Source organism: Cnephaeus nilssonii, assembly GCF_951640355.1.
Source record: "Cnephaeus nilssonii genome assembly, chromosome: 8".
Classification (NCBI taxonomy): Eukaryota; Metazoa; Chordata; class Mammalia; order Chiroptera; family Vespertilionidae; genus Cnephaeus; species Cnephaeus nilssonii.
In genome coordinates this window covers 86,833,789-86,853,588 of record NC_137079.1, presented here as the reverse complement: position 1 = coordinate 86,853,588, position 19,800 = coordinate 86,833,789, and the positions used below count along the sequence as shown (strand labels likewise).

Genomic DNA, 19,800 nt, shown 5'->3' with positions numbered 1-19,800 from the left:
GAGTGTGAATACTTCAAGTAGGGTAGGAATGAAAATCAATTTATATTTTAAAGGGATCATTTTTGCTCTTTATGGAGTTGAAAGGTAAAAAGGAAAGGGGAAACATGGGGACCTGGTTTGTCTGGGTTGTCTTAGAGAGAGAGGAAAATCTTAGAAATCTTTAATGGTAGTCCAGACTACCATTAAATAGGACTAGGAATTAATAGATGACTCTTAGGCTTTTTGCTCAAGCAAGTGTTTAGTAAAATGGGGAAAGACTAGGATAGAACCAAGGTATTTTTGTTTGATTTTGGTTTGTACTTTGAGAAGTTGAGAGGGGGGAGGAGTAGGAATGAAGAGTTCTATTGGCTATAAGAGCTTTGACTTTCGTGAAGAGGTCAGGGCTAGAGAAGTAAATTTAGGGATCATCAGCATATAAAACCCACTAAAGGCTAAGAACAGATGAGATACTAGTAGAGAGTTTAGATATCGTATAAGAGAACATTAGTGCAATTAATGCAAAGACCACAACAGACCATTAAGACTCTTAACAACTAATTTATTTTAAAATAGACAAATTATTAATTGTAGAAAATAGTAAAACAGCAATATTAAGTGTACAGTTTTAACCAGTACAAAAAAGCAATAAAGTAATATCTGAAGCCTTATTTAAGAAATCTCAATATACTATCTCTGTAGTTCCTAAAATTCTGGCACTATTTCTAATGGGAGTTTGTTAGCAAAAGGCTCAAATATGGTAAGCCCTTGACCTAACAGCTAACTGATTTGTATGATATTCATGCAAAAATTAATGAGGGAACAGAGTAAAGCATTCTAGTGCCTTTGTTATCAAGATAACTGTAAAAATAAAAGTTTGAAACTTAATTGAGCATAAAATAAAATTTTGTTTTGTAACAAACAGCGCAGACTTCTTTTTAGAAAGAGTTTAGACAAAAGTGATTTTCCTAAAAGCTAGTTGATGCTACCTTAAATACCATCTATTTTAAATTATACCATCTCTAAATAAGTTAATCACACAAGATAGTTCAAACACACCTTTAGGTGCCAGGAGGGAAAGCACCTCTTTTACAATGCAGCTATTTTGAAATTTTTGCAAAAAATTAGAAACATTAATGCCTAACCCAAAGGCCTTTGGATATGTACTTGAAAGTGTGAACTAGAAATAATGTGGCTGTGAATGTGCCAGTGTTAGACCATCTGATGTTAAAAACAAAAAAAGATAAATAGACAGTGGCCAGCTCTAAAGATACAAGGAAGACATGTACCATTCAAGAGCACACACACCCCTTCCCAAATTTAGGAGGGCAGAATCACTGCTGAGATGCAATTAGACTAATCTCTAAGAAAAAAAATTAACAGTCTGTTTTATGGAGTAAAATTATTTTGAATTTTGATTCTTCAGGACCCAGAAACATTAGAAAGTGCACTTTGGATATACTGTATTAGGGTCCTCTGCGGCAAAGCTATGGCTGAACACTTTATTTTCCAAGTACTAGATGGATACTTTCTGAATTCAGTAATCTGAATGGTATAACCAAGAGCACTATTAATGACCCTAATTTTAAAGCATGAGTTGGATGAAGGAAAGAATCAACAAATTCTTAGAAGTCCTGAGGTATGAAATCTGTATCAGTAGTATGACAATATCCTATGTTTATAGTTTGCTTGTATTTAAAAGCTAAAACTTATAAAACAAAACACAGTACATCAGATTCCATTAGTAAACTAAAATCTAATGTATAAAAATTAGTAATTTTTTTAATAGTTTCTAATATCTGTTTTAGAAGAAGAATTCAGGATCATTTGGGTTATTGGGGGGCAGTCAGCCAAATTGCATTTGGAAGACAAAACACATTTTTAAGGATGTTCATGTTAAATTAAAAAAAATAAATATAAATTAATAAAAATAATAGCAAACATCACACATATGCCACAAGAAAAGACAAAGTACTCAGACAGGCATGGGTTGTTGGGACTCCCACTCCCAGGCATCCTTTGGAAACAGAAATATCTGCTACAACTTTAAAATGGCAGATTTTACACAAGATTTTCAATCTTGTACAATAACAATGCATATTCTATTAACTACAGCATTTGCAAATGGCTTAGAAATTGTCTGCACAAATATTCAATATGCACCTGAACATTTTATATCCATAAAAAGAGCAGAAGATATGTATTAAATGTGGCCGTAAACAGAACCTGGGAGAGTTACACAGTCAGCTCTGTAAGAGCCAGAGGTGAACACCGTACCCACCAAAGTCATGAAATCCTCACTTGGCTTCCCTGTTTGAGATATCTATGTTATCACTCATTTTCTGCTTTTGCATTCGTGTTCGAGTAGATGCTGGAAAAAAATAAAGAACTGTTAATGGCACTGCTGGTGGCAGGTAAGTTGGCAAAGGGTTGCCATATATGTTATGCTTATACCAAATCAGTAGAGTTGTGGAAATGGACATTTAAAAAGTACATTATTAATTACATCATAGACAAAAACAGAACATTTCTTTTTTTGCTGAATTTATTGGGGTGACATAGGTTAATAAAATTACATAGGTTTCAGGTGTAAAATTCTGTAATATATCATCTGTATATTGTATTGTATGTTCACCACCCCACATCAAGTGTCCTTCCATCCTCATTTATCTCCCTTTAACCTCTTCTACCTTCTCCAGCCTCCTTTCCCTTTGGCAATCACGATGCTGTCCTCAGTGTCTATGAGTTTTTAATGTTTGTTTGTTTGTTTTTTGCTTAATCCCTTTACCTTTTCACCCAGCCTTGCAAACTCCCTTCCCTCTGACAGCAGTCAGATATTTCTTTTAAATTATTTTTAAATTCTTAACTTGATTTTAGTGGTGGACTAAATCTTAACTTGATTTTAGTGGTGGCCTCTAGTATTTAATAAAGAAGCACAAAGAATATTTACATTTGGAAAAGAAAGAAAACAGCAATTCTAAGTCTCTCCCGCTGGTCCTTCCACTCTGACTCATCTAGTATTGTTTGATGATCTTTTTTTGAGTGTAGTTATTTAAAGAAAGCTGAAAAGGAGCCTGGATAATTCCTTAGCTTTACCAGTTAAAACTCCTGCTGCTTCTCCACAATTTTCCAGCTGCATAAATCCCTGAATTTCAACCTGTCAGAGGGAATTCACCAACATAGCTAAGTGGATCATTAAGAAATGTACTGACTACAGCAACTGAACTCTTCTCTAAATATATATGTTTTTACAGCTTTTTGCTCCCTTTTAAATGCATATTTGAGGGCTCCATAATGCTTCCACATGTTTTCAAGGCCTGATTTTGGTTATAAGCTTTATTTATATTTTCATGTACTGGAGTGGAAAAGCCACAATTATTTCCAAGTAAAAATAGGAGTACATTAGTCAATGTAAAATCCAATATATATATAAAATAAAAAATTTTAAACTTTTGGTATATTTAGAGTTTTAATATACCAAATGTCTCTAAGACAACCCAGGAGCAGTTAGCATACATTTATCTTTTCCGTAATGTGCTTTCCATCTACTGTACTTGGGTTAATCTTTTATACTGTCAGAATAACTTAGATAGAACTCCATTTGCCTTAACCTTTCAAATTTATGTTACTGTATAATCTGGAAAATGATCAGGTGGTGGTCTTTATCAAAATTCTGATTTCAAGTAATGTAAAACTTTTTATTTTAAATTAAGTTTGAAAAGTTGCAAGTTAGGAAAGTTCAGTAATAGAATAGAAGATTATTGTTTAAGTAAGGGTTATGATTTTATATATGCTAAGTTTATAAGACCTTTCCCTGTAGCCAACACTCTTTAAGAGTTCCTCATAGTCCTGCTGTCCTGAACTATCTCCTACACATAGCCATCCATGTTGAAGATGGTTTCATTTCTTAGTCTTCCTGAGCAAAGTATTTTAGAAAGGGTCAAGATGACCTTTATTTGCATCATACATTTAAACTGCAAATGTTTGTGTAGGTAAATAATACATTCTTGATTAAATTATGTTTTAAATATATGAGCAAGTCCACTAACTGAAAGAATTATATGTATTCTTTTCTAACATGAAAAGTGTTTTTGTAAAGAATTTCATTTATATAAAGTGAAATAAGTACTTACTCATTTCTGCCAGTTTCTGTTGAAATTTGGACTCTCCTGGGAGATGTTTACTGCAGATGAAAAAAATGCAAACTATTTTATGTGTATATGTATAAATTGAAAACTCAAATTTCTAGTAACTATGGTGCTTTCCATTACTTATTTTATACTCTTATTTTAGTGAGGAGCTTTTAATTTCAAAGGTTTATAAACAAACTATCTAAAATTTGAATATCACAAATTTATGATCCTATATAGTTTTTCAGAGGTTCTTATAAAACAAGGTAGCTAATATTTTTCAAGAGTAAGCATTTTAAAATCTAATGTTAATCAAAAGTAACACAATTTTATCAATATTTTATAAAAAATTTTCAGATTTTAAACATCTGATATTTTCAATGTATTTCAGTAGATGGCATATGGTTTATTTATATGGTGCTTTTAACTCTGGGATGCAGTCATATCTATTATTTTGTGCAATCCTCACAATTTCCAAATAAAATTGGCCTGAAAGGGATTGATGGAAGTCAAAAGCAGAGCTGGTACTCGGGTTCTCCAGATGACCAGCCCAGCTACTGGAAAACATTCTAAACTGTTCCTACCTCCCATCGGCTTCATCGGACCCTTCAATGTCGAAGCGCAGTTTTTTCAGCGGCTTAGGAGGGTTGCTTCCTTCCGCACTTCTTTTGAGCGCGCGGTCACGGCTGCACACCATCTGGTTTATTTTCTGGAACTTCTCAGAAGTCTGTCAATTACAGAATTCCTTATTACATTTTTTTAAAAATATATTTTATTGACTTTCTACAGAGAGGAAGAGAGAGGGATAGAGAGTTAGAAACATCGATGAGAGAGAAACATCGATCAGTTGCCTCCTGCACACCTCCCACTGGGGATGTGCCCGCAACCCAGGCACATGCCCTTGACCGGAATCGAACCTGGGACCTTTCAGTCCGCAGGCTGACGCTCTATCCACTGAGCCAAACTGGCTAGGGCTCCTTATTACATTTTTAATGTCAGCATTTTGTGGTTAGCAACTCTTAGCTGCAGTTTGAGGTGTGTCAAAAAAAAAAAAATCAGGCAGAGGTAATATCTGCATTTTAATTTTCTGCTTTACTGGGTCAAATAAGATATGAAAAATCTCAAAATCAGAATAACTATGTGCTCAATTAATTACTCCTTTTTTTAAAATCTTCCTGTCTGACCACTGCTCTGGAAGTCCTGGCTCCTCAGTTTCAGAACACACTTACACAAACCAAGGCTTCCGCATATAAAGTTGAAACAGCTTTCTGGAACCCTGTTTTTGACTTTTTTTTTTTTTTTTTTAGGACATAACATAACCAGAGAGAACATCGTGAGAATTTAATGAAATGAAGTGTCCAGTAATAATAATTTTGGACTCACTTTATGAATATTATGTTGACAAGTCATATAGTTTATATATTTTAAGCCATCATTGATACAGTATTTGTTGAAATGCTGCTAAATCATAAAATTTTTTAAATAACAAATCAAATTACTAAAAGACTTAAGGCCAGGCCAGTGTTCTCAGTGGTTAGAGCGTCGGCCCGTGCACCAAAGGGTCGCGGGTTCAATTTTCAGTCAAGGGCATGTACCTGGGTTGTAGGTTCGATCCCTGGTCTGGGTCGGGGAGCATGTGGGAGACAACCAATTGATGTCTCTCTCACACCGATCTTCCTCTTTCTCTCTCTCTCTTCTCCTCCCCTCCTCGCTTCTACTCTCTCTAAAAATCAATGGGAAAAATATCCTCAGATAAGGATTAACAACAACAAGAAGACTTAAGAATCTGAGTTCATCCAGTATTATTGAAGATGGTTTGAGAGAGATATCCTGAGGGAGAATCTTGTCACGGCAAAGTAAAGAAAGTTTTGGAAGAAATACCAAAGGGGGTATACCTTATCTTATCCAAAGGAGAAACATGTGAAAACATTTTATTTGTTATCTACCTATTTTTGAACCAGAGTGAGGTGACTTTCTCAGGGATGTGTATGAACATGTACATTTGAACTAAAAAAGTCAGACTTTCTGAGAAATTAAATCTGAATGGTGATGGAAGGAGACTTGACTTGGGGTGAACACACAACACAGTGTACAGATGATGTGTTGTGGAATTGTGCACGTGAAACCTGTATAATTTTGTTAACCAGTGTCACTCCAATAAATTAAAAAGAAAATAGTGAAAAAAAATTTAAATCTGATTTGACTAATTGATTTGAAGTGGGGATTAACTTTGCTGATTATGTTTTATTTTCCAAAAATCAAACACAAAAACAGGTTTTGATGCAAAATACATTTAGAGCACATATATATGATAGAAACTAATTTCAGTGCACTTATTAAATTTATAAGATTTTTAGTAATCAGCTTTAAAATATGGAAGTACATATAACAACACTTTCTCAGTTCTCTTAAAGGTTATGGCAAGCAGGAAAGTTTACATACCACTACTCTATCGTTACCCAGATCCAAGCCTACTTATGTGTGTCTCCTTTGTGAAGCCTGAGAGTGGTTGCCTACCTTGAGCTAAATGTCACATCATTTTATTATTTGTAACATACGTTTTAACACCTGGTTTTGGTGTACAAACTTTTAATCTTTTTCTAGTTATTTCATTTGGGGAAGAATGGCAGGCAGAATGGCTCTTACTAATTCCCACCTCCTAGTGTTTACACCTTGTGTGATCCTCCTGAGTATGGGCTGGACTTAGTGTTGTCTTGCTTCTGACAAAAATAATATGGCAAAAGTGATGGAATGTCACTTCCAATATTAGCGGCCGAAAGACTGTGACTTTCATCTCACTCATTATCTGCCTTTCCTCCCTCCCTCTCTGGAATTTTTGCTCTGGGGGAAGCAAGTTGCTATGTTGTGAGCAGTGAGTAGCCCCATGAAAAGCCTCAGTGGCAAGGAGCGGATGGCTTGGGCAGATAGCCATCAAGGACCAGCCAGCAGCCATACAAGTGCGTTTGCAAGAAATCCTCCTCCATTTGAGCCTTGAGATAACTGCAGCCCCAGCTGACATGCTGGCTGCAGCCGTATGAAGACAGGCCCTGGACCCCGCTAAGCCACACCTGCATTACTGAAACCACAGAAACCTGAGAGAAAAAATGCTTGTTTTAAGTTACTAAGTGTGGGTGTGATTTGTTACGCAGCAATAAATAAATAATAAAGGTAAGAGAAATGGGAGCAGTGAAACAGCAATAGTAATGCACACTGAATAGAGGACTGCTGAATTAGTGATGTTAATGGAAGGTGACCTAGAGTAGTAGGTTCCCATTCTAGATTGACTTTCAAAGCTAAGCTTTCCCTTGGAACCCTTAGGAACAAAGACCACTATATACCCTACTATTTACACGGGGGCAGAGTGTCATGTAACCAAGGTCTAATCCATTTATTAGAGAAAGAATATCCTAGAAGTCTGAGAGGAAGGACAAGCAAAAGTGTATATATGTGTAGGAGAAAACCAGTAGGTAGAGACTGGCTGGTGACATTTGGATATGGTGGTTACATTTTGGAGTATCTTATTTAAGTCATACTCATAATTAATGAATTTTAAATGTGTTTACTCTCTCTCTCTCTCTCTCTCTATATATATATATATATATATATAGAGAGAGAGAGAGAGAGAGAGAAATTCATGCATGGGTAGGGTCCCTAGGCCTGGCCTGCGATCCGGGCCGATCTTCCCCAGCTGCTGGCAGCGAGTCCGCCTTCCGCCACCAGTCGCCTTCTGTGTGTGGGGAGACTGGGGAGGGGGGGTGGGGCGCTATCGGGGCCCTGTTAGCACCCGTCTTGGCCTGGCACCATCCCCATCTGCCGCCACCCACCCCTGGTTCCCTGTTCCCCATCGGGCGATCAGAGCCTGCCGGCCAGGGTGAGGGACCAAGAGGTTGGCCATTCCTGCCCGCTCACCGGCCCTGCCTCCTGCTGCCGGTCACCCTCTGTGTGTGTGGGGCAACAAGTGGGGTGATTGGGTCCCCACTCACACCTGCCTTGGCCTGGCGCTGCCCGCATCTGCCGCCACTCACCCCTGGTTCCCTTCCCCATAGGTTGGCCAGAAGGCTCCGATTGGGCTATCAGGGCCTGTGGGCTAGGGCAGCTCGTGTGTTGAGCATCTGCCCCCTGGTGGTCAGTGCACATCATAGCGACTGGTTGTCTGGCCATCAGGTCGATTTGCATAGTATGCTTTTGTATGTATAGATATATATCTACATATATATATATACATGAATGTATATACACACATATGTATATTACATAATCTCAAAGGAATATTTAGAAAACATTTTATTTGAAAATAAATCTGATATATATATATATATATATATATATATATATATATTCTAAATTCTGTAAAACATGACTAAATGAGGTATTTTAATAACAGCATTTAGAAATTCAAATTCAAGAAATCTTCCATTTCTAGTGCATGTCACTGTATTTGATAGAAAAATACTCACCCCAAATGATTCACCAATGGATACTAAGATTCTGTCAAGTTAAGATAAAATACAAATTAGTAATGAAAATCGTACACAACTGAGCAGACAGAGATGAACTATCAGAAATACCAAACCAAAGGTTTCCTCTACCCTAGAACCACTGATAAATTATACTAACAGGTTTATTTTAATAGTGGTAGTCTAGTCCTAGATTTTTAAAGCAAGAACTATGTGTCTGCAAGAACATATTCTGCTGGTGTCCACATTTAAAGAGGGTAAAATAAAATTTTAAGTTTACCTCTACTTAATTCTTCCTAAATAAACAGGTAAGTTATTAACACTTCTTTCACATTTTCTCATTAAAAAATCAAGTTACATTTGACAAAAATGTATGATATTATGTAATAATCTATTCTAATTAGGATATAGGGTAAATGCTATTTATCATATATCCCAGAATCAGAAATCTCCATTAGTCTGCTTGGCCTTGTTTGAACCATATAATTTATGTTCTTGATAATAAAGCTGAAGAACAGTATTAGCCTGACAAAACAAAGATTTGATGATATGCACAAAGAACTAGTAGACATCCAGATTTTATTGTCCTTTAATTCATTGGTAAGTGGCCATTAATCTCTATATATTTGACTAACCAGAATACCTAAATATGCTGGGTAAATAAAGGGTTAAGATGCTCTCTTAATGCTTGATCAATGATATATTAGGATTTTCATGGGACTTCTTTGCTAAAGAAGAACCCCAACCCAGAAGTGATTTCACTAGGATCAGCAAATAGCCATCATTATCAGCATAATATGGATTAATTATCATCATTAAAAAATTACCCTGTATACATTTTCATGTGGAAGTGTGTGACTGTGTAAATTAAATAAACATGATGTGGCATCTTAGCAGTTTATAACATAAGTTGCAGATTTCAATACACAGATACTCAACTATAATACCAAATAAAGGATAGAATAGGGGCACACAAGAGCATATATATCATTTGCCAATTATTTTCTGCCTTATCTGTTCCTGTAGAGCTTGAAATTTTTATCGTGAGAATGCATTACTTATATAATTAAACATACCACACAAATATTAATATTATTAATATTATCCCCTCTCCTTGTTTGCTTTTCTTGTCCATTAAGTACAACAATATGGGCTGACAATTTCCAAGATGAGATGACATTAACTATAATTGCTAATCTGCCTCCTACTTCATACAAATAGCAGTTTCAAATAGCCCATGATAACATATAATAAGTCAATTGAAGCACTTCAAAGCCAGAGAGCAGTTGTGGTTGGATATATAATATAATGATTTGTGGTTGCACAGAATCTTTCATCTAAAAATTTAAAACTGCTTCACACTCATCATTTCCCAGATCCACAGCACCTTTCCGAGGCAGACAGAGAGAACGGCCCCTGGTAGTATAAGGAAGTCACAGGAAGAATTAGAGATGGACTTCGTCAACGACTTTTAATCACCCATCTACACTTTTATAACAGAGCAAGATGAACAGGTGCACAGAAAGAGTTTACAGGACATTCAATAAACCACAGAATAAAATGTATTAACCAAAAGTACTTTGTTTAGTAGACTGGCTAACAAAAATGTGACTTGAAACCTATTACCAAACTGGTTCTCAGACTGTTTACCAAAGAACAGATCCCAGCATCCAGGAAAGCTAATGCCTTAATTTGCAAACCTACCTAAGTATAAACACAGTATCTTTCACTCCCCCCAAATTCTTATCATGTCACTTAATATAAATAAGCAAATTAGGGATGCAAGAGTATAGCTTATTTTAAATTAAGTAAGTTTTATATTTTTATGCTTAAATCAAAATAATCCCCTCTTATATGTTACCACTTCCCTAAAGAGAAAAAACAAACCTTGATCTTGGAGTCATTTTTGTTGGAGTTGGCAGACCTTCTGAAATTTTATATGGATTCTTCAGGGGTGATATATAGATGTTCCCTCCTGGAATCCGTAAAGGTGAACTAGAAAACTTGTAAGGGCTTCGAGGAATGTGAGGTATTGGTGATAAAGTAGGGGGCTATAGTAAAAGCAAAGAGGCAGATTATTTATTTACTGTTTTAGTGAAATCCATTGCTTTATAATTAGATTTTCCCAATCAAAGGCTACTTTTAACATACCCTGGTGGAAGCATACTGCAAAATATTGGTTTTCAGTCTCTGCATAAAGACCGAGTTATAGAATACTATAATAGAATCATACTCTTCTTCTCTGATCAAAACCCGTTTGAAGGTCTGAGGAAGAAGAATAAAAACACTTGTTAAATTAATTTGGGAATTTATCTTTAGATTTTCTTTTTTAATAGTTCATGATATTTTTTAACAGTAAGAAACACATATTATAAAGAAAAACATAATCTAAAAAAGCCTGGACTTGGATTATTGTAGGGATATAGTATTTCTTATTAACTTTATAATGTAAATTTGGATATTAAAGAGCATTACTTTTCTAATTACATTTTAGTTACAAATAATTAACCAATAATATGAAAGTAAAAAATTAATATGTGACTTTATATAATAAGATCAGAATTTATTATCTAATCACTGAAGTTATCCATATTATAGATATGGACCTATCCCAAAAAATCTTACTATGGAAGATTACCTACCTCTTGAACAGCATGAGGAAGATCCTTGTAAGCTGTGACAATGATTTTGAATTTAAGGTCTATATTCTTCACTTTGCATATGCCATACATAGAACACATCATGATCTAATAAATAAATGTGATGTAAAAATAGTCAGAATTTTATAACATGATTGTTTTCTAAAAAGCATTTGTCTTTCTTTTTAACCTTAAAAATTGAAATTTAATTTCCTACAGGGTTATCTTTTCCCATCCTGAGCTCAGTTTGAAAGTCTATGTGAAGTGTTTAACCCAAATTGCATTTAAAGAACAAAACACAAATAGCCAACTCTCGAATATTAAGAACTGATCATTTGGTTTATAAATAACCCTAACTTTTGCTCCTATCCCTTAGATATTTCCCAGAAGATGAAAGTTAAAATTGGAATCAATTCACTCTGTAAGTAGCACTTAAGAAAAAGCCAGGTGTGAAAAAGGTTCATATTATCAGGTAAATTAATATTTAATACACTTGATGGTGATGGTAAGGGGAATGTACTAACTGAAAGAGGACAGCAGAGACTCTTGTACTGTTGAAACTGTTCTGTTTCCTGATTTGGATGCTGGTTATACAGGTGTGTTTAGGTGATGAGTTTACATTAAGATGTACCCTTATGGATTTTTCTATATGCATATGACATTCCAAGTAAAAATATTTTTAAATGCAAAAATAAGATTTAAAAGGATTCCCTGTGACTTTAAAATATCAAACTTCTTAAATTTGTATAAATGTTATTGCCTAATTTAAGTACTCATATCTTCTGCAACATTCTTGCTCACATCTACTATTGCCAAGAATACCTATTCATCATCACTTGCTCAGCATTCAACCAGCCCCAATCCTACTATTCCTCCCATTAGAAGGCCATCCAGTATCCTCTCTGCTAATTCATATTTTTCTCCTACTCCAACACTTTACCTAAGGCACCTCTCATAAAAATGTTTTTTAGTCTAGATACCCAATTTCTTTGGAAATCCTTAGCACTACTGTTTATATCTTTCTAAATAGTAGAGAAGCAGTATAACCAAAAGGCAACAGGTACCTACTTTAAAAAATCCAACATAATAGAATGTATACATCCAAATATAATCTGGTAAGATATACATATCTGTAGGTTACACTTTATACAATAATTCATCTTTTGTTCAAAACACTATTACTGGGAACATTACTGCCAACCTTATAGAAATAAAAAATTATAAGGTAACATCTATATATATAAAACCCTAATATGCAAATAGACTGAACAGCAAAACAACTGAACAACTGAACAACCGGTCGCTATGACGTGTGCTGACCACCAGGGGGTGTGCACGGAACATGGTGGGCGTCGGCTGTGGTGGAATGGTGGAGCAGGTGAATGGGGGCGCCAGACCAAGATAGGGCACCAGTCGCTGTCACTAGGGCGAGCCTCAGGTGGTTACTGAAAATATTTTGCTCCCGTGCACCATGGTCCCACCCGGCGCTTGCACCTGTGCTGGCCCCTCGCACCCGCTGCCGGCGCTGGAGCTGACGCTTGCACCCACAGCCAGCACCAAAACCACTGCTCGCACCCACTGCTGGCTGCCGGCCCCGAATGCCTGAGGGCTTCTCCACCTCCATCTCCCCCTGCTCCTGAGGGGTGATCAGGGCAGCAGCTTCCACTTGCACCCGCTGCTGGCACCAGCCCCAATTGCTCTGCGCCATCACCGGGTGTGAGTGGGGCCAGCGCCATCAGCACGTGGGAGTGGTGGCAGCAGGAGTGGGGCTGCTGGAAGAGAGAAGAGAGGGAACTGGGGGCCATGGCGGGAGGGGCTGGGCGGGGGCGCGGAGGATGGGCTGAGACCCGCCCCTGTGCCCACCGCAGCCTCGCGGCCCACAGTTCCTTTCAGGGTGCATGAATTCGTGCACTGGGCCCCTAGTTATAATTGTATAAAAAAACCCCACAGATATCTAAGATAAAACAGAAAAATTTATAGGACACAAATTGCCAAAACTGATTCAAGAAGATCTGACCTTGAATTAGTAATCAAAAACATTCCACAAACAAAAGCCCAAGTCCAGATGGCTTGACTGGTGAATCCTACCACACATAAAGAATCAGTATCAATTCTTCACAAACTCTTCTAAAATTAAAAGAGGAGGGAACACTACCCAACTATTTCTACGAGGCCAGTATTTTTCTGATACCAAAACCAGGTATCACAAGAAAACTGTTAACATCTCTTATGGTTATAAATGTAAAAATCTTCAGTCCTGGTCGGGTAGCTCAGTTGGTTAGAGCATCGTCCCAATACACCAAGATTGTGGTTCAATCCCTAGTCAGGGTGCATATAAGAAACAACCAATGAATGAATAAATAAGTGGGACAACAAATCTATGTTTCTCTCACTGTCTTCTCTCCATTTCTCCCCCCCCCCCAAAAAAAAAATCAATTTTTAAAAATCTTCAACAAAAATAAACTGAATTCAGTAGCACTGTGGACACACTGTGACCAACTGGGATTCATTCTAGAAATGCAAGGCTGGTTTAACATGTAGAATTCAATTAATATAATATGCTAAGTATCAATACAATAAAAGGGAAAGAACAATGATCTCAATAGACAGAGAAAAAGTATTTGACAAAATTCAACATCCTTTCATGACAAAAGCACTTAATAAACTAGGAATAGAAGGAAACTTTCTCAATCTGATAAAGGACATATATAAAAAACACACAGCTAGCAACATATTTAATGATTTAATAATAATGCATGCTTTTCCCTAAGATCAGAAACAAAACAAGGATATCCCTTCTCACCACTTCCATTCACCATTATATTGGAGGTTCTAGCCAGGGCAATTTGGCACATAAATGAAATGAAAGTTGCCTAGATGGAAAAGGAAGAAGTAAATTCACAGAAGACATGATCTTTATATTGAAAATCTTAAGGAATCCACTAAAAACTATTAGAACTGGTAAACTACTTCAGGAAGATTGCAAGACAAAAGATAAATATACAAAAATCAACTGTATTTTAATGCACTTGTAATAAATGTGAGAATAAACAAATCATCTTTTCTGTCAAAGAACAATTTAGACAGCTGCCATTTTGGACTGTGTGACTTGGCAGCCGCCATGTTGGCCACATGGCTTGCAGCTCCCCTGGGGGCCACCATCTTGAAACTGCAAAGGCCAACCCCTCTCTTTCAATTAGCCAATTGCAAAAGACTGCTCCTGAGCTCCAATCAAGAGCAAGGGACAGGTCACATGCATCAGGGAGTATAAAGCCGAGCAGCCTGCCTGCTTGGTGTGCACGTGCTTCCAGACCATGTGTGTGCACCCTTCTATGTAGAAGTAAAGATGTTTGCCTTGCTGCCTGGCTCCTGAGTATGTTTTGTATTCTACCAGAACCCCTGACTTGAGGGGCTCACCTTATTTCTAACAATGAACAATCTAAAAAAGAAATTAAGGAAACAATTATATTTATAATAGTGTTAAAAAGAATAAAATACTCAGGCATAAATTTAACAAAACCATTGCAAGACTTGTACTCTAAAATTAAAAAAAAATTGTTGAAAGAAATTAGGGAAGATTTAAATAAATGAAAAGACAATGTTGTTTTGACAGTACTCTTTAAACTGATCTATGATTCAGTTAATCCCTATCATAATCCCAGCGGGTTTCTTTGTGGAAATTGACAAGCCAATCCTAAAATACATATAGAAAGCAAGTTTCAGAATAGTGAAACCAATCTTGTAAAAGAGCAAAATCAGAATGTTCACACTTCCCTATTTTAAAACTTACTATAAAACTACAGTAATCAAGACAGTGTGCTACTGGCATAAGAAAAGACATACTGATCAATAAAATAGAAGAGATTAGAGATAAACACACATTTATGGTTAATTTATTTTTAAAACTTTCAATAGGGAAAGTAAAGACTGTTCAAGTAATGGTGCTGGAACAACTAGTATCCATATACAAAAGAATGAAGTTGGATCTCATGCCATATACAAAAATTATCTCAAAATGGAACAAAATCTAAATGTAAGAGCTAAAAGTATAAAACTCTTACAGGAAAATGGGAATAAATCTTCACGACCTGTGATTTGGCAATAATTTTTTAGATATGACACCAAATGCACCAATAACAAAAGAAAAAATAGGTAAATTTAACATCATCAGAATTAAAAACTTGAGTTTCAAAAGACACCATCAAAGAAGTGAAAAAACAATTCAGAGAATGTGAGAAAATATTTGCAAATTATATATCTAATAAGGAATCTGTATAAAGAATACATAAAGAATCCTTAGAATTCAATAATAAAAATAGAACCCAACTTAAAAATAGGCAAAGGATATTTCTCCACTGAAGATATGCAAATGGCCAATAAGCACATGAAAGATTCTCAATTAACATCATTAGCCACCAGGGAAATGCAAATAAAAAAGATAACTACTTCATACCCACTAGGATGCTTATATCCAAAAAAAGCAAATAACAAGTTGGTGAGAATGTGAAGAAACTGAAACCTCATACACTGCTGGCACAATCGTAAAATGGTCTAGCCATGTTGGAAAACAATCTGGCCATTCCTCAAAAGGTTAAACATAGAGTTACCCCATGACCCAGAATTTCTACTATTAGGTAAATAAATACTTGAGAGAAATGAAAACATATGTCCACATAAAAATCTGTACATGAATGTTCATAGTAACATTACCTACAACAGCCAAAAAGTGGAAATCAAATGTACATCAATTGATGAAGAGATAAACATGATGTGGTATATCTATACAATGGAATATTATTTGGCAATTAAAAGGAATGAAGTATTGATAAAAGCTATAACACAGATGAACAATGAAAACAATAGTATGGTAAAGGCCAGAGGTGGGGGAAGAGAGGGGCAAAAGGGGGAAAAGGGACATCTGTAATACTGTCATCAGTAAAAAATAAAATAAAATAAAAAAGAATCCATATATATCGGCACACACCCAGGTCATCTATGAGTATCTATAAAAATTATTCTAAGTGAAAGAAGCCAAACACAAAATATAACATATTACATGATTCAATTTATATGAAATATCCAGAATAGGCAAATCTACAGAGACGAAAATAGATTAGTGTTGCCTGGGGCTGGAGAAGGTGGGTAATGGGGTGGTAGGTGAGTGCTAAAGGGTATGAGGTTTCTTTTTTTGGCATGATGAAAAGGTTTTAAAATTTACTTTGGTGATGGTTGTACAACCCTGTGAATATACTAAAAACCACTGGAGTCACACTTTAAATGGGTAATTTGTATGTTATATGACTTAATCTCAATAAAGCTGTTACCCAAAAATATTATTATCCTGTTTACAGAAAAGAAAAAGGGAAATATGAGATTGTTCTCTGTAAATTAATTAACCCAGTTGTTTGTTAGTTCATTCATTCATTCAATAGGTACTGTTTTAGATCAATTGATTCTTACATCTCCTGCTTTATTCTACAATGAAATGAAATCTAGCTTATCACAACACAGAAAAACCTATGATAAACAATTTCTTCAGTGACTTTTACATATAAGATCTTTCAGGTCATTAAGCAAGTAAAGTTACTGAAATACACTCAAGCTCTAACTTGTAAGAATTACAGAAAAAATATAAAAGGTAGCCAATAAGTAAATATATATTAAGTCTACTAAACTGATCTAGCTATTTGAATTTGATCTTAAGAATCAGTACATAGTTAACAAATACGTAGGAGAAAGGAAGATGAAGTGCATTCTTTTCTTACCTGATCCAAATGCCTGTCTCTCATGAGTTCATACTCATTTTGCAGTGTGTGCTGGAAAAGGGTCCAGATGATGTGTTCCAGTTCTGGGTGGTCAGACAGAAGGCGTGCACATAGAGTGTTTAGGCGAAGATACGCTAGTCGGTACACTTGAAGAGACAAGGGGAATTAGTTACGTTTAGCGTTCATCTTGAATTAGCAGTGGATTTTTAAAAAAAACATTAAATGGCTATAACCATATGCTGTTAAATAGAATTTTAATAATAACTACACTTCTACCACTCTTCCCCTTATGAGTAAATGATTCCTAGTCTTAGCATAGTGCTAGGTAAAATAATACTTGCTGAATTGATTATTACAGCATAAAACTGAGGCAGAGTAGAAGGTAAAAGAAAGAAGATCATAAGATATTATGAAATTAGACAAACCACATAGGGTTTGTTTCAGTTCCGTTGGTAACCACTCATCACAGATGTTGGAAATTCTATCAGTATCCAAAAGGGAACATTATTTTTAAAAATGGAATTTTCAGTCTTAAATTTTCCAATCCTAAACACAAATACAAAGTGTATTTATCTATAAAATGCCAATGGAGCATACTCTGTTGAAAAAATGGTAGACTTGTACCACTAAGTGGTAACATGACTGTGATATAAACTTTATTTAGAGATTACTGTATTAAAAATACTACAGGAATACAGGGTTGGAGAAAAGGAATTCACAAAATTGAATTTTCCTATATCTACTTTAAATATGAATAGCCCTGGTTTTAAATGTACCGTTAAAAGACTTGCATAAGGTAATCAGAATATTTTAGTTAACAATTTATCCCAGTGGTTCTCAAACTTTAGTGTGCATCAGACTTGCCAAGAGTGCTTGTTAAAACAAGATTTTTTTTGCTTCATCCTAGAGTTTCTGATTAAGTAGTTTATTTTAATTTCTACAACTTTCTAGGTAAGTTGGACTCTGCTGGTTGGAGACTATACTTTGGAACCACTACTTTTGTAAGGGCTGTCTTACAATATTTCTGACTTTAATAAATCAGAAAAAATGTTTAACACAGAGAAATCTGGCCTTTCACTTTCCTTTAAAGAGCCCCAAGTGTGTGTATACTTGTGTGTATAAACACATGCACAGACATACAAATCAACCTCCCTGTACTACCATACATACACGATCAGAGTGCTATACAAGCTGGTTATTAGGAAATGTACCTGTACTAGGGCACAGCACATTGTGTTCTCATATACATCAGAACACCTGAAAATGCACACCTGAACAGCAAAAGCAGTATCAGGAGCAAGTATTTCCAAACATAAATTTGAAATCATAACAAAAGCAGCAACAATAACATTTTTTACTATGTGCTAGGCACCATTGCAAGTATTTTATGTATTAATCCATTTAATTCTCTCAAAAAACCTATAAGGTAAATTATTATAATTATAAGGTAGATTATCATTTTTATGTTACAGATGAGGAAACTGAGGCATAGAGATATTAAGTGTGCCCACGGTCACATCTAGTAAGCAGAAGAACCATGATTTTAACCTACTCAGCCTGGTTTCAGAGTCCATGCTCTTGAAAGTTATCATCTACTAACCTTTTTTGTAAAAGAGTGAGAGGGAGGTAGATTTCAATGGCTTCTGAGTCTGGAAGGCTGAGGTTGCTTGTGCCTCTGCATTTGCAGTAGAATTTACACGTGCAGTTGACCCTTTTTTCTTTGGGGATCTTAAAGGAGAAAGATACCTAGATATATTCAAAGGAAAAGTCTTCATATATGTTTGCTAAAAACCTCTCTCTCTCTCTCTCTCAACCCTCTTCCTCCCTCCCTCTCTCCCTCTCCCTCCCCCCCCCCACACACAGTTGTACACATGCATCCAAACACACCTTGTATATTTAATCTGTTGTTCTGTTATTCCTTGAGCAGGCTATTTAAATATATATAATGAAAAATATAGCTTAATAGGCAAACTAAGTTTGTCATAATCATTTCTAACTCTTTAATAAATGGCTTTTCCAGGGAATTACTGCCATATTGAAAAAAAAACACTACATAGTATATATGCTCAATTTTAATAATTATAGTGGGATTGAGATCATAAAATGACTCCAGCTTAAAATAACAAGTTATTATACTAAAATAGTATTGTCATTTTTCTTTCCTCTTAAAAAATGTCTCAATAACTATGGTTCATATCTGTACACGTACATATACCCATCTAAATTATTTAATACAGATTTCTATGAATTAATACTTTAGATAAAATTATCAAGGCAGATTTACACCTGTATACTAAATACAGGATGGGGCAAGAGTAAGCTTATAGTTATTCACATGGAAAATAAAACAATAATAAATAAATAATAATACAAGAATAAACTCGTGTTTCGTGTACTTACAACTATAAACCTAATTTTCCCCATCCTGTATGTCAGACATAAATCTCAATTTCTTTTTCTTTTTTTTGTTAATCATCACCTGGGGATATTTTTCCATTGGTTTTTAGGGAGAGTGGAAGAGAGAGAAAAAGACAGAGAGAAACATTGATTTGAGAGAAACACATCAATTGGTTGCCTCCTGCATGAGCCCCAACCAGGGCCCTGGCTGGGGAGGAGCCTGCAACCAAGGTATGTGCCCTTGACTGGAATCAAAGCTGGGACCCTTTGGTCCACAGGCCAACGCTCTATCCACTAAGTAAAACTGGCTAGGGCAGCCGAAACCGGTTTGGGGCCTGCGGATTCAAGGCTCCCAGGTTCGATTCCGGTCAAGGGCATGTATGTACCTTGGTTGCGGGCACATCCCCAGTAGGACGTGTGCAGGAGGCAGCTGATT

At 35.8% G+C, this 19,800-nt stretch overlaps 1 protein-coding gene across 2 annotated transcripts in view; it reads right to left on the bottom strand.

The window, feature by feature from the left end:
- Positions 1 to 517: 517 nt before the first annotated feature.
- The window catches only part of RB1 (RB transcriptional corepressor 1), a 196,880-nt gene continuing 177,597 nt past the window's right edge, over positions 518 to 19,800 (bottom strand). Inside the window, exons 19-27 of one of the 2 annotated variants that reach the window (XM_079779607.1) lie at positions 18,568 to 18,713; positions 16,968 to 17,113; positions 11,206 to 11,310; positions 10,715 to 10,828; positions 10,451 to 10,614; positions 8,564 to 8,594; positions 4,691 to 4,833; positions 4,110 to 4,159; positions 518 to 2,347 (exon numbers count right to left, since the gene is read on the bottom strand). In XM_079779607.1, coding sequence (XP_079635733.1) covers positions 2,274 to 2,347; positions 4,110 to 4,159; positions 4,691 to 4,833; positions 8,564 to 8,594; positions 10,451 to 10,614; positions 10,715 to 10,828; positions 11,206 to 11,310; positions 16,968 to 17,113; positions 18,568 to 18,713 — 973 coding nt within the window. In that variant the 3' untranslated portion in view covers positions 518 to 2,273. The remainder of the gene's footprint in view (positions 2,348 to 4,109; positions 4,160 to 4,690; positions 4,834 to 8,563; positions 8,595 to 10,450; positions 10,615 to 10,714; positions 10,829 to 11,205; positions 11,311 to 16,967; positions 17,114 to 18,567; positions 18,714 to 19,800) is intronic. The other variant, XM_079779608.1, reaches the window with a different exon arrangement.